General features: G+C 39.8%; 1 protein-coding gene across 1 annotated transcript in view; it reads left to right on the top strand.

Moving 5' to 3' along the window:
- TRAPPC9 (trafficking protein particle complex subunit 9) overlaps window positions 1-16155 on the top strand; it is a 489725-nt gene that overhangs the window by 55990 nt on the left and 417580 nt on the right. Inside the window, exons 12-13 of the mRNA XM_074144728.1 lie at window positions 10155-10281; window positions 12273-12405. Of these exons, the coding sequence (XP_074000829.1) occupies window positions 10155-10281; window positions 12273-12405 (260 nt within the window). The remainder of the gene's footprint in view (window positions 1-10154; window positions 10282-12272; window positions 12406-16155) is intronic.

Raw genomic sequence — 16155 nt, 5'->3', positions numbered from 1 at the left:
GGCCTCACCAGGACAGAGTAGAGGGGCTGGATAATCTCTCTCGACCTGCTGGCCACGCTTTTTCTGATGCCCCCGAGGAGACCATTGGCCTTCTTGGCACATTGCTGGCTCATGGCCATCCTGTTGTCCATGAGGACTCCCAGGTCTTTTTCCACAGAGCTGCTCTGTGGCAGGTCAGCCCCCAAGCTGTCCTGGTGCATGGGGTTACTCCTCCCCAGGTGCAGCACCCTACACTTGCCTTTAATGCTGAGGTTCAAAGAACTGCATCTCTTCGGTTTGGAGAAGAGAAGAATATCAGGTGTAATTTCTATCACTTTCCTTGATCCCAAAACGGGAAGTTGCAGTGAAAATGGAGCCAGGCTCTTCCCGGAGGTGCCCAGCGTAAGGGTGCGAGTCAGCGAACGTGTTGCAACACTGGAAAACTTCCCTAATGAAAAAAATTCCCTTTTTCCAGTGATGAGGGTGATCATACACTGGAACTGGTTGCCCAGAGAGAAAGTGGCCTCTCCATCTTTAGAAATCTTCAAAACTCGAGTGTATAGAAGAGTGAAAAACCTAAATGACTGTCAGAGTTGGCCCCGTTGTGAGCAGTGGGCTGGGCGAGAGGACCTTTAGCGTTTCCTTCCAGCCTAAGTTGTTCTGATTTTCCAGTCTCATCTGTGAGCTTTCTAGAACCTGGGGACAGTTATTACTTTATCACAAGAATGAGCTTTTTTGTTTTTATTTTAATAATTCAAAGTCTTGCTTAATATTTTAAGCTACTTTGTTTTATTATTGACGTACCTATGTCTGCAGCCTCCGTGCCCCGTTGTTGTCTGATTTCTCATCATGTATCACGTTCTTTCATATTATTTAGCCTCATAGAATCATTTTCACAGCAAGTGTATCCTTTTCTGTCATTTAGTGGCAGTTTCAGCTTGTCTGTCCCACGACATTTTTCCGTCTCTCTGGCTCAGCACCTTACCTTTGCAGTATGACTAATTGTTCAAGCATGTTTCCAATGACTGACAGTTCTTGGACTTCTCCATTGCTTGATTTCCTTTGTTCTTTACCCTTTTTGTGGTTCACCATTCGTCAACATGTAACAAACAGCCCTGAAATCATAGAATCATAGAATAGTTTTGGTTGGAAGGCACCTTTGAAGGCCATCTAGTCCAGCCCCTGCTGCAACGAGCAGGGACATCTTCAACTAGATCAGGTTGCTCAGAGCCCTGTCCAGCCTGGCCTTGAATGGTTCCAGGGATGGGGCATTGCATCTACCACCTCTCTGGGCAACCTGTTCCAGTGTTTCACCACCCTCAGAGTAAAAAATTTCTTCCTTATGTCTGGTCTGAATCTCCCCTCTTCCAGTTCAAGACCATTAGCCCTTGTCCTGTCACAACAGGCCCTGCTAAAAAGTTTCTCCCCATGTTTCAGCCCCCTTTAAGTGCTGAAAGGCCACTGTAAGGTCTCCCCAGAACCTTCGCTTCCCCAGGATGAACAACCCCAACTCTTTCAGCCTGTCCTCACAGCAGAGGGGCTCCAGCCCTCAGGGCATCTCCGTGGCCTCCTCTGGGTTCGCTCCAACAGGTCCATGTCCTTCTGATGTTGGGGGCCCCAGAGCTGGACACAGCACTGCGGGTGGGGTCTCACCAGAGCAGAGGGGCAGAATCCACCCCCTCGCCCTGCTGGCCATGCTGCCTTTGATGCAGCCCAGGATGCGGTTGGCTTTCCGGGCTGTGAGCACGCATTGCCAGCTCATGTTGAGCTTCTCATCCACCAACACCCACAAGTCCTTCTCAGCAGGGCTGCTCTCATTCACCCTCCAGCCTGTGTTGATACTGGGGTTGCCCCGACCCAGGTGCAGGACTGTGCACTTGTTGAATCTCATGAGGTTTATCTATAGTTTTTTCCCTTTTTTCTAATTTTTCCCTTTCCCTAGTCTTTCAGTTTAGGATTTGGTGTCATGTCAGCTTCGTTGTTTCATTTGTGTTGGAAACCTTGATCCAAGTTTTTATCGTGATACTTTTCCTAATGTGTTATGTTTGTTATGGCTGGAAGTTGTGATGGAAAACAACAACTTAGTGTTGAGCACAAGTTGTTAAGAAGAATGTTTCCCCATGGAAAGGCTTCTCTAGCTTTTTTCATTATTTGAAGTATTCATGCTAAATATATGTAGTTTAATTGAGGTACATTTAAGTAAAGGAAATTCAGTTTTTTAGACTTGACATGAGGCTGTGGAGACAAGGCTTTGATCAGTGTTGCTCAGGTGACAAGCCCTGTACTGTCTGTAAAAGTTGATTTTTTTTCTTTATTTTATTGTTCTCAAAGCTCTTTGCCCATCTTTGTTGTTCTTGCTGTTTATTCACTGTCATGCTTATTCATGACTTGGGACTCTATTTAGATATCTGTTCTTCAGGAGTGTCCCATTTCTGTATTACTTCTCTGTATTTTACTACTTCATGTTTTTCTTTTGTCCCTATAGTTAGAAGGCTGATCCAATCAAAGGTGCAATAGTGTTTGTAAAATGACAAATGGAAACGTTGAATTATGGGATATGGAGGTGCTCAGGTCCAACTGCTGTGTGTTTTGGTCTATAAAGCGAAACAGGAGAGATCTGAGGGGTGATCAGAGAAAGTGCTTTAATAAAACTTAGCAGGTACCTTGAATCAACAGAGAGAGACAAAAATGAGCCTCAGTAGATTTGACTGCAATGGATTAGACAGAATATTTTTGCTATCCTGGTGGTGGAGCCCAAGTTAACAGGAGACGAGATGTTCAGCTGTAAGAAGTGTATATACCACTTTTTTTTTTCCCCAGGAATATTGATTTCTGTGTAGACTTGTCCAGCGATAGGAATCACAGAATGGTTAGAGTTGGAAGGGACCTTTAAGAACATCTAGTTCCAACCCCCCTGCCATGGGCAGGGAACCTCCCACTAGACCAGGTTGCTCAAAGGCCCATCCAGCCTGGCCTTGAACCCCTCCAGGGATGGGGCATCCACAGCTTCTCTGGGCAACCTGTTCCAGTGTCTCACCACCCTCAGAGTGAAAAATTTCTTCCTGATATCTAATCTAAATCTTCCCTCTTTTAGTTTAAAACCATTACCCCTCATCCTATCGCTACATTCCCTGATGAAGAGTCCTTCCCCATCTCTCCTGTAGCTCCCTTTAGGTACTGGAATACCACTGTAAGGTCTCCCCGGAGCCTTTTCTTCTCCAGACTGAACAATCCCAGATCTCTCAGCCTGTCGTCACAGCAGAGGTGCTCCAGCCCTCCTGGCCTCTGGCTCTTCTGTAGTCACTAAGGCTTTTTTCTGTTCAGGAAAAAATTACCTTCAGATTGCAGGCCTTCAAAAAGAACCCCCAAAATTCTGGGAAATCTCCGACGGATTTATTTTGAAACTTGGGACAAATGTTTAAAGCAATAAATCAGGTACAGTCTAGTGAGATCTACTATTAAAATAAAATCAGGTGAAGATGCACTGCAAATTGTATTGTCCTCTAAGATTTTAACTACTTTTTCCTCTTTGTTTCTCAAGTCTCATATTAAAGGCAAAAAAACTGAAAAATTTGGAGGCAGTTTTGTTTATTTGAGTGAAAGCTTTTTTCTGCACTTACTGTAGAAAATATAGCCGTGGTTCTAAGAAGGCTACAATATATACAGAGCTGTGTAAACTGTAATAAATTAATATGGGGAAATTAACAAATACTACCCCAAAATATGGGGGTAATGTAATTTATAGTATTAAAAGCTCATTATTCAAAAAGAAAGTCTTTGTTCTATAGTTCTTCTGTTTGGAGCATGTTGTTATTTGAAGACATTTAAGTATAGTGTTTTGATTAATGGTGGTATAAGAATGGCTGTTACTTTTTCTTTTGTTTTTTTTTTCTTTATAAACTTCAAAAACTGTGCTATTAACCAAGAGCTCTATATTGAGGTTTAAAAATACCATCTACAGTTTTGATAAATCTTGATGTATAATCAGTCCCACAACTCAGCTTACGATCATTTAAACTGTTTCCATGATCTGCTCTTTAGTGGGTTCACATCTTTATACTATTCCTTCCGTCTCGAAAGAATATTTACTTACTGATAGTTTACGTTTAATTGAAACTGTATTGGGCAAGAACGTACACACAAAAAAGGTGAGGGGGGAGGAGGATAAAAATGGTCACGGTTGGTGTTTTTTAGGTCTAAGATAATATTATTAGAAATAGTAGGGAAAATTTCCTTTTAAATAAATATTTGACAGTTTTTGTGTAAAGTATTTAACAACATTGTATAAAGTATGTTGTCGTGGTTTCAGCCTAATTTACCAAAACCAGACCAACAGATGGCCCTTCCCTCCCCTTCCCCCCAAAAAAAAAAGAGGAGAGAGGAGGAGAAAGAGATAAGGAGATTCAGAAGTTTAGAATGAACTAAACTACTTTAATGAAGAATTAATATTAAAATAAAAATAAAGAAGAAAATAATGAAATAGATGCAATATATACAAAACCGTATCGAACTCCCAGGATGACAGTCACGTCACTGGCAGGCACTGGGGAAGTCCCAGACTGGACTCAGCGACGGATGGGAACTGGATTCCAGCTCTGGAGTCAGGAACACACGGATTGGGATCAAAGGCAGACGAACAGACAGAGTCCTCTCTGGATGTCGGCCATCACAGGAAGGGGGCTGACCCTTTGATCCCTCAGCTTTTATACTGAGCATGGGGCAGATGGGATGGAATACCCCAGTTGGTCAGGTTTGGGTCACCTCTCCTGTCCACTCCTCCCCACTGATGTGACCCCTCTACGTTTTTTCCGTTTCCGACCCTCTAAGGGGGCAAATAACGAAATTGGCCGACCTTGGTTGTTATAGCAATAAGTATAAGCAAGGGCCTCCCTGCGTACCACTCCTTGGCACGGAGCACAAACATTGGGCTTATCACCCTGAGAAGGAGCAGTTTTCTCCACAATATGCCGTTAATTTCAGAGAGTGAGAGGAGGCCTGGCTAGGATGTAAAGTTACAGAACAGAAAATTGGTTCGGTTTTACTTCAAACCAGGACAAAAGTATTTATTATTAAAGTATTTAACAACATTGTATAAAGTATGTTCAGCCTCAAAACTAACTTTGATGGCGGTGTTGCTTTAAAAAAAAAAAGAGTGATTGCATTTCAGGACTGGTAAGCAAAGCCTTAAAAAAAAAAAAAGCAGTTACATACGCACGGTGTTTTAACAGCATCCCCAAATGATACCATTTACATACAAGTAGTTTTGTTTCTCTAAAACTAAATGGAGGTTTGAAGCGATTGAAAGAAGAGAAGGCTGAGGGGAGACCTTATCAATGCTTCTAAGTATCTGAAGGGTGGGTTGAGGGAGGATGGAGCCAGACTCTTTTCAGTGGTTGCCAGTGAGAGGACGAGGGGCAACGGGCACAAGCTGGAACATAGGAGGTTCCACTCAAATATGAGAAAAAACTTCTTCACGGTGAGGGTGCCAGAGCCCTGGAACAGGCTGCCCAGGGAGGCTGTGGAGTCCCCTTCTCTGGAGATTTTCAAGACCCGCCTGGATGCAGCCCTGAGTAACATGCTCTGACATGCTCCGGGCAATCCTGCTTCAGCAGGGGGGTTGGACTAGATGATCTTTATGGTCCCTTCCAACTCTAAAAACTCAGTGAAATTCAGTGAAAAATTCAGTGAAAGACAGGCTGTCATAATAGCACACATATTCACCCTAAAACAATTTAAATTGTTTTATGAGGATACAAGGAAATATAAAATTGGGATGTTTTTGTGTGATTCATATATACCCTGGAAGGAAACCTCGTACACGGGTAAACTTTTCCTATAAGGTCAGAAAGAACAATTTTTACTGAATAGTATTGCTTGAAAGAAGGTATAAGACTCAAGTGGAAAAAAAAAAAATATCTAACACTTCCTTTTTTTGTTTGTTTCTGATATATTTAGGTAAAGGATATGCCAGTACAGGATATGACAGGAAGGTCCCTTCCAACCCAACACATTCTATGATTCTACTTCAGCCTTGATTTAGTTGTCACTGTTAATCGAAAACATTTTTTAGGCACCAGAGGGCAATGTTGGGCAAATATTGCTGAATTCTGCTCTCTGGCAAATAGCGATATCAAAAATGTCTTTCAGACATTCTAGATCTGTCATTTTCTTTTAAAACTTAACTTGTGAGGGTTAAGTTTAAAGGGCAAGTATCTTGATTTCAGTTCATGTCTGGAACTCCGAAGCCTAGCTGAGGTTTGTATTAAGTTTTTTCCTTTTTGGTGAGTTTTTATGCTTAGTATTTTTACTTTTAAAAACTTGAAGTTTTACTAAATAGTAAAACCCTCGTCATGAGAGAAAGGAATGCTGTGTTTTCCTTCATGTGATAATACACTTGAGGCATTTTAATTTCTAGTCCAGGCACAGCGTATGCTTAATGCAGGTGTTCTGGTGTTTGTGTTGCGTTTGTTCTCTAGAAAATCTTTTCATTTTCATGGGTTTTTGTTAAGAAAAAGACTGAGAATGCATTTGTAAGGCATTATAATTAAAATACATTGTGCTGAGGATTTACTTTGCTTTAGCAGTTTCCAGTGATGGACATGCTGTGTTTGTGATTGGCATGATGCAAGGTTGTCGTTTTGATCTAATTTCAGGGGTTAGTGAACAATATACACTGGATATAGCATTTTTTTTTATTTTTTATTTTTTTGCTGTACTATTATGAAATCATTTTAGTAGTAGCAATTTCTTTTAATAGTAACTCTTCCTTCTTGTCCGTAAGCACACGCATATTTTGGGTGATTGTACTCCAGATACATTCACATGCCTTTTCATCTATTACTGTCTCTATTTATCTTGATTTTTGTCTGGATTTTATGAGAAGAAGATGCTTTCTCTATCAGCTGGGTCGTGATCATTGCTTTTCCTGAGCTTTGACCATTAGCCTTTAAAAATATTACCATTGATTTATTTAATTTTTCTCAGTTCATTTCCCTGTTTCCCTCCCCCATGGTTGTGATCTTTAGTTTCTTCAGGGTTATTTGGCTCTTGGCCTTAATTCCCTGCAATGAGGGAACTCATAGATGAAAACTCCTGACATCCAGCTTGATTAAAAATGTGAAGTAGAGGAGTAAGAACATGGGAAAAAAGCTGTATTTTTACTCGTTGCTTCCATCTCCCCCTTTGCCCCAAGGAAAACTGGTCTAATTAGGACCATGTCTTAATGAAGAGCTTCCCATATTTTGAAGAAGTCACCTGACTGTGGCTTTGCAATGGCATTATAATTTCGTAGTGTTTTGTATATGTTTGTAGGCACTTGATATACTGCCTAATTTGGGGAGTTAGCTGGGAATGGAGAAGTAATGATGTGTTTTAATTGTTACAAGGTAAGTTCAGTGTAGTATTAGGAGAAAGTTTGAACTGGAAAGGCTTTCCAGTTTAACCACTGCAGTAAGTCACCTAGTCCTCTCTTAGAGACTACTGCTGAGGGAAATTCCAGAACTCCCTGGATAAACATGGTGGGAACGGTTAATGTGGAGTTGGTGCTGCTTCAGAGTAGGGAGATGGGCTAGACAATATTTAGGGGACACAATGTCAGTTGTGTTTATTTCCATTTGCTATAGCCGATACTAAACAAGACATTGGAGAGGGGTTTTTTTGTCATTGGTTTTTTAGGACTTTAAATCCTTGGATGAAAGTATTTAGTTGAGGTGAATCCTGAATAATTCAAATATGTTTGAATATTTGGCCAAGGGATAGTACAGTGCATTTGGGACTGAAATAATCTTACAAAGCATTCTGTACCTGTTTTAAAAGTGAGTTTTGGAGTGTGTATGGGGTCACCTTTTGTTTATGTTCCAAGATTTCCTTTAGTCAGAGCAAAAAAGGAGACTGATTATGATGAAGGCTGAGGCTTAGTCAGTATTAAAGTGCAAATGTTCATCCCGTTTCTGCGTGGTGAATCCCACTGGAAGGATTCATGTTCAGTCACATGCAAACAAATACGTTGCATCATATCTAAAATTGGTTTGTATAGGCTAACTATTGCAATAATTATTTTGTTCTTTTTATTCTGAAATATTGCAAGGAATATTTCACCAAGAGTGCAAACGAGGCCTGTTTTAAGCTCCCAGCTACGTGAAAAATTGAAAAGTAGTGACCGAGCTTGAGTTTATGAGGTGGGAGTCAAAAAGCATCAGTGCTCTGATACCCCGGCTGGTGGATGTATAGGAAGACAGAATTAGTTATTACTTAGTTCTTTGTGAATTGTTTCCGACAGCTGAAGTCTCCATGTGAAACTGCGGTAAACTGAAATTCAGTAGAAGTGAGGGTTTGACACAGTATTTTCTTGTAACTCAAGTGAAACAGTGGAATAGAATTTTGTGCAATATTAGAGCAGGATGGAGTTCTCTAACGCACCTTTCCACAAAGCAAGAACGGCTTTGGTTGAATTAGGTGTTGTCTCAACAATGTCTAGTCTACAAAAAAGTAATTGCTGGAACAAAGGATCTTTTAGCTTTTGGGTGTATTATAATTTTGATGACTTCAGATCTTCAGAAGAAGACAAATCAAGAACCTGACAGACCTGTTCAGTTTGCTTTTTTAAGCTTCTGGAGTGATTAGAACTTTGCTGTTAAAAATCTTAGGTTCAAAGCATTTATTTAGCTGTTATGTAGCATGTACATAAAAGATAGTTTGTTAATTTACCAGAAGGCACATGGAGGGAAGATATTCTGATAATGGCTTTTAATTTAGTTCAGTTTTTCACTGCTGCTGGTTGGTTTTGGTTAATATCTAGGAATTGCTTGAAGAAACTTGCCGCTGGTTAGTCCCAATGCAAATCAGGCCATTAAAACTTAATGGACGTGACAGGTCAAGTTTCAGCCATTGGCTGGGTAATTCCAATGGTGTCATTTGCATTTCTTTAAGTACTTGTTATACGAGTATCAATTTTCCTAATTTCTAATTGAGAATTAGAAACATAAGAGGGTTAGTCTGCCTTTTACAGCTGACATGAGTGTTAGAGGTGCACCATTCAAAGCCCAATTGAATTAAAACCGAAGCAATCATAGATGTTTTCAAAGGAGGGCAATGCTGGTATTCTGGCGCTGTGCAGGTAATGTTGCTGCTTCTTAAAGTCCGTGTTCAGTCTTCGGTCTCTTTGTGGTTTTCTGTAGCTCAAAACGAGTGTTTTCATTTGTTTTTACAAAACTAGTATCTGCGTTTTCCATAGAGCTTTGAGTTCCATGAAGCATCCTCATGGAATTGAGGTTCAATCCAGTTGTGCGTACTGCATTAATTGATGGAGCTATTTGGATGGCATCTTTATTAAAAAAATAAAAATCTATGTGTATAGAATGGCAGCTGATAACTTAGAATCATGTGCTTTACAACATTAAATTTCATACTTGTAACAATACATTCTGTGTTCAAGCAACTTAAATTCATTAACTGAGCTTAAAAAAACTCCCAGTCTACTAAGGACAATAATGCAATTAAAAGTTTGTTAAATATTTTTTTTTCCTTAATTTCTTACTTTGTCCCATGTTTAAAATTTGGGATGCTATGAGATTTCTCTGTGTCACACAGAGTAAATCATCCAGTCTAACTGCAGGCATCTAGGCTTAATAGAGGGTTAATTTAGCAAAGTGAATGCCTTATTCCAACTCATTGAGATCTTCAGGTTGGATAGTAAAGCTGGACTGCTCTATGTGTAAATACTAACCTTTTTTTATTCCCATAGATAAATATTTTCTGGCCAGGAACTTTAATTAAAGCTAAGCTAGAGCCGCTATTGATGTTTGATTTCCGCTGTCCAAAATATGAGCAAATATATGAGTAAGGTCACAGGGACAATTAAATGTAGGTACAAAACAACAACACGCAGATTATATCACTCATTCTTTTTACTCTGCTTGGGTATAAATTTTTATTAGTTCTTCATACATTGCTCTCTCCTCAGATCCTGAAACACGTTTAACTGTTGAATACAAATCTTGCCATAATTCTAGATACGTGCTTCAGTCACTGGAGCTTACAATAACTGCTACGAGCAAATTGGAAGAAATCGTAAAAGTTTGGGTGTTGTAATGCAAGGGATTAAAATATAAGTATATATCATAAAAATGTAAGCATATATCATAAATGGATTTATCTCTGTAATATGACTTTTTCAGGGTCTTTTGACAACAGGAGTAGAATTCGAATCTCTTCCTGCAGCTCTTTCTCTACCTGCGGAATCTGGTCTCTATCCGGTAACTCTTGTTGGGGTTCCTCAAACGACTGGACAGATCACTGTCAATGGTAAGGGATGTCTTCAGTCATGCTCTTCCTAGCAAAACAACCATGTGTTTTACATCTCTGTGGATCGCATAAATTTGTATGACACATTTTAAATTGATGTCCTTTATATATTTGCCACTCTGAATTATCACAGAATCTTCTTGGTTGGAAGATCCTTTGAGATCATCGAGTCCAACCACAAAAAAAACCAACAAACAAACAAAAAAACCAACCCAACAAAAAAACCCACCAAACACCAAACCCAAAACAAAACCAAAAACCAACACAAACCAACAATCTCGGGCACTAGAGCATGCCCTGAAGTGCCACGTCTACACGTTTCTTGAATACCTCCAGGGATGGTGACTCCACCACCTCCCTGGGCAGGCTGTTCCAGTGCCTGACCACTCTCTCAGTAAAGTAATTCTTCCTAATATCTAATCTAAACCTCCCCTGCCGCAACTTTACACCTCAGTAAAAGAAAATCCTTAGTAAAAGAAAAAACAAAACAAAGAAAGAAATCTGTTTTCTATACTAGACTTCATGAAAAACAAAGCCTCATAAATCAGTCGGTTGCAACAGCACTAATGAACACATATTTACAGTATCTCATGTATGAAAGGAAAAGGATAATGAACCCAAACTCCCCTTTGCCAACGCTTTCATTTGGAAAGCTTCTGAGGAAGGATTACTTGAACTTTTCCATGAGAATGCAGAAGATAATCTTGCAGTTCCTTTTTCTTAATTAATCGTGTTCCTGTAAGATTACAGAAATTTTTGCAGATTGCTTCTGTAGAAACAATTTAGCTAATATGTGTAGTCTGTTGCAGTCGAGATATCATTTCATTAATAAGCCTAAATAAAATTCTGTTGGTAGTAAGTAAAGAGAATTAAAGAGCTTTTGTAGAAGACGAGCAGATCAGTCTCCTAGAAAAGGAAATATATGTGAAAATAGATTCAACACGTAGTAGGACTGAATCATCTTACCAACACGCAGTTTTAGGTACGTGTTCCTGGAATACAAAGTTACAGGAAAAAAACCCGATTTAATAAAGCTAAACACCAAAAGAAGATGGCTTTGAATTTGAAGAATCTCTGCTCTCACTGAGTTTTTCTTAAGTGCTTTTCTGTCTGCTCATAAAATGATTCTTCATTTGATTTTTTTTTTTTTTACAAGAAACTATTTCAGTAAATAGAGAATAGCATCAAAGCATTGAGAACACTTGTGTTGTAGTTGTGTGCTTTTAGTTTCACATACTAAAAATGTATTGCAAGTAGAGGAGTTGATTTCTGCGCTTGGTGGCTGTTTGTGTGTTGATATATCACATTTTCCTTCAGATACAGCTTGTATCTCTTGCCTGGTACGGCGCAAGTACAGGTACTTTCCTACTAAATTGAACTTTTAGAGCATAAACTGTGGTCTTTTATGTCTGAGTGTGTATACATATATACTTCTTTATTTTCCTGATTAATTTCCTTTAGGATTCTTTTATCCTTAGCTTCTGGATACGGTTGAGACTCTTCCCTATAAACATTTTTTTGAGGAAATAGGGAACTGTTAACATAGGTTGAAGGGTAACAAGTTTTATGTGGACCAGTGGATTAGGTGATGCGGTATAAAATGGTGGTCTCTATACTATGCATTGCGATGTTGATCTTGTAAAGGATTCTACTGCTTAACACAATGTGTGGTAGAAATCATGGACTCTTAACTTTTTTTTTTTTAAATTTTACATGTCACAGGTATGAAGGCGTATATGTGTGTTGTTTGTATGTTGTTGTGTAGTTTTAAATGTTATTTAGGGGGTTTGAAAACCTTTTACATATTGTGTCCTGAGAAGATTCCCCTGTGGAGAATGAGGTGGTTTGGGTAGCGGAAATACTGGCAAGATCCGACTAGTAAACTTAGTACTTTTAGACCTTTCAGAGAAATATATTATATATTATAATATAATATATTATATATTATTATATAATATTATAACATAATGGTGTTTTCTTCTATAAATCAGGTTACCATACTTCAGTTTTTGGAGTCTTCAGTGATTGCCTCCTGGACAACCTGCCAGGAGTGAAGACCAATGGCTGTACTGTTGAAGTCATCCCAGCTTTGCCGAGGCTGCAGATCAGTACCTCCCTTCCAAGGTGAGAAACTCAAATAAAAGATGATTTTATTCGGTTGTATTTAAGCGTTAGTCACATGCTTAATAAAAACACCTTGATCTGAGTATAATAATAATCAGTGCTTTAGTAAAATAAGATGTAAACTATATCCTTGCTATTTACTTTGGAATATAAATCTTAAGGTTTTTTTGTTTTACTGCTTGAAACCTGGGAATTTCATAGAAAATATTTTGACATTTAATTAACTGAGGGAGTGTAATGGTTATTCATTATTAAAGTCATACTTTTAAAAGAACGAATCCTTTAAAGGCTAAATGTTCATAAAATCTTTGAAGTAAAGAGGTGATCCATGGAATAGTGTAGGTTGGACAGGCGCCTCTGGAGGTCATCTGGTCCAGGATCTTGCTCAAAGCAAGGCCAGCTTTGAAAAGTGATGTGACTTAAATGTTCAATCAGGTTGCCCAGGGCTTGATCTACTTAAATTTTAATTATCTCCGTGGGTGGTGTTTCCATCACCTCTGTGGGCAATCAGTTCCAATATCTGACCACACTCACAAGAGTAAAAATCAACCTTTCTTCTTTTTTTTTTCAAATCGAACAAACCCAGCTCTTTGAACCTGCCCTTGTATGTGTCTTGTGCTCTACCCTCCTAATCATTTTGGTAACACTCTTCTGCAATATATCAATATTTCCATTGTTCAGGAGGGGCCCAAACCCGATAACGTGCTACGGAAACAATATGTTTAAGAGGGACAGGAAGAATCAACTTAAATAACTTCCTTATACATTCACCAAAAAGGACACAGTAGTAGTGTGGGGTTTTTGTGAGGTTTTTTTAGCTTTTTTTCCATGAAGACTGTGGCTGACTAATTCCATGATTTTAGAAATAACTCGTAAGACACTGATTCAGTTCAATTTTTGGAACTTTTCAAGGTTCAAGAGCATTCACCTACTAAGCTGCATGTTGATCATCATATGTCAGAGCCTTGCCATCCATCTGTGTTTTGCAAATGGCTGTAAAAGTACAGAGTTTCAGTTTTCCTTTTTTTTTTTTGTTTGGTTTGTTGTTTTTCTTTTTTTAATATTCCTTTTTAGCTACGGATCAGAAAACAACCTGTTGTTACTTACTGCCTTGATAGCTCAAGTACCCCAGGGATTGTTCTATTGATTGGAAGATCTCAGCTCCATTTATCATAGAATGGTTAGAGTTGGAAGGGACCTTAAAGATCATCAAGTTCCAACCCCCCTGCCCCTGTCCCCCCTGCAGGGACACCTCCCACTCAAAACCCCATCCAGCCTGGCCTTGAACACCTCCAGGGATGGGGCATCCACAGCTTCTCTGGGCAACCTGCTCCAGTGCCTCACCACCCTCACAGAAAGAATTTCTTTCTAATATCTGATCTAAATCTCCCCTTTTTCAGTTCAAAACCATTACCCCTTGTCCTGTCACTACATTCCCTGACAAAGAGTCCCTCCCCTTCTCTCCTATAGCCCCCTTTAGGTACTGGAAGGCAGCTATAAGGTCTCCCTGGAGCCTTCTCTTCTCCAGGCTGAACAACGCGAACTCTCTCAGTCTGTCTTCATAGGAGTTTATGATCCTTAGTAGGATGATCGTCAGTGTCATATGTCACAAAGAGACATATAAGTGTGTATATATATGTAATTTTTTTTCTGGTTGTGTTCTTCAGCAGGATTTACTTAGTAAAGCAAAGGAACCAGTTTTGTTCCGATTTTTCTATACTGAATTCTGCTTTTCTAATGTGGAATGGGCTGTGTTGATGGCGTTGTATTACAAAGATATAAAAATAATATCCTGATAAAGACAGCAAAATAATAAAATGCTGCGACTGAGTTACATTTTGTTAAATTCCCTATAAAAAATCTGCTAGATCCAGAGTCTGTGTGGTTTAGCTGTACTCAAAATTAATATTGGCTAACCAAAGTTATGAATATATTAATGAACACGATGGGTTTGAAATACAAAGCAAACTGCAAATATTCTTAAATGAGCATAATATCTGCTCTTTTTGGATACACGCTCAGCTGATAATGTGGAGCAGTAACAAGATTTTCTTTGTATATTGCTGTGTATTTGCTTTTTCATTGGTGTTAAATTTACTGTTAGTTTTTTCAGATGCTTTAGTTTCAGTAGTCAGTCTCAGTTCCTGTGACATCCTGGGAATTCGGATGTGCTCCTGGCTACCTCACTGTGTGCCAGAGAGCTCCCTGTTTACCATCACTTACTCCTCCTTCTCCCAGCCTCTATGATCCCAGCAATTTGCCTTATGCAACTCCTGTCAACAGCGTTTTATCCTTTGGATTCTCCGGAGGATGATGTACTTTTAAAAGGCATGGTGAAGAAATAAAAGAAGAAACATACTTAACGTACAGACAGCAGGATAAAATCTGAATCTGCCTTGTCTCCTTGCATCTTGCTGATTTGCATTCCATTTACATTTGCGTTGACACCCATCTTACCAACATTTGATGTTGAGCTCTGTTCTTGAGAGAGAGTCTTTTCCTGACAAAGCACATGAGTTGTTATAGCTGATTGTCTTTGGCACCTTCTACAGGAGCTGAGATGACTTTTCTTAATTTTTCACCAAATTTATGCATTTTGAAGAATTGGAGATAATTTTGATACTGGATTTATTGCCTTGCTGCTTTGTAGGTCAAATTGCTGGTATGTAGGAAAAGTTTTCTTTGAAAGATCAAAGATATACAGCTGTTTAATTTTTTTTTTTAACAGTTGATTGATCTAATAGTAATTCTGGGATGATTGGCAAGAATAATTCCAGGCCTTTCTAGGCATATCATAGCGTCTTGTTAGAACTGTAAATTATTTTTTAAGGTCTGTGTTATGGAAGGTCAATTAAAAAAAGCTCAATTTTAGCAGAAGCTGTAATAGAATTACAGAATTGTCTAGGTTGGAAAAGACCCTTAGGATCATGGAGTCCAACCGTAAAGCTAACACTGCCAACTTCACCACTAAGCCACATCCCTCAGCCCCACATCTACACGTCCTTTAAACCCCTCCAGGGATGGTGCCTCAACCACTTCCCTGGGCAGCCCATTCCAATGCTCAATAACCCTTTCAGTGTAAAAATTTTTCCTAATATCCAACTTGAACCTCCCCTGGTGCAACTTGAGGCCATTTCCTCTTCTCCTATCACCTGTGACTTGGGGGGAAAGACTGACCCTCTCCCCCCTCCCTCCCCCGGCTACACCCTCCTTTCAGGGAGTTGTAGAGAGCGAGAAGGTCTCCCCTCAGCCTCCTTTTCTCCAGGCTGAACAATCCCAGCTCCCTCAGCTGTTCCTCATAAGACTTGTTCTTGAGACCCGTCACCAGCTTCGTTGCCCTTCTCTGGACCCACTGCAGCACCTCAATGTCTTTTTTTTGTGGTAAGGGACCCGAAACTGGACACAGCACTCGAGGTGGGGCCTCACCAGTGCCAAATACAGAGGGACGATCACTTACCAAGTCCTACTCACCACACTGTTCCTGGTAGAGGCCAGGATGCCGTTGGCCTTCTTGGCCACGTGGGCACGCTGCTGGCTCATGTTCAGCTGACAGTCGACCAACACCCCCAGGTCCTTCTCTGCCAGGCAGCTCTCCAGCCACTATTCCAGAATCCTACAGCGCTCTTCTGAGGTTTCTTCTACCAGTTAACTTTATTCTCACTTTTGTCATTTTTACGGGCTGGGGGAGCAGTCTGGACTTCGGGATCTCGCAGAGGCCTCTCACCCTGCTGTCTCCTATGTAGTACTTAA

The sequence above is a fragment of the Numenius arquata genome, chromosome 3 (genome assembly GCF_964106895.1).
Source record: "Numenius arquata chromosome 3, bNumArq3.hap1.1, whole genome shotgun sequence".
Lineage (NCBI taxonomy): Eukaryota > Metazoa > Chordata > Aves > Charadriiformes > Scolopacidae > Numenius > Numenius arquata.
The sequence above is the reverse complement of the archived record's forward strand: the minus strand, read 5'-3'. Positions and strand labels throughout refer to the sequence as shown.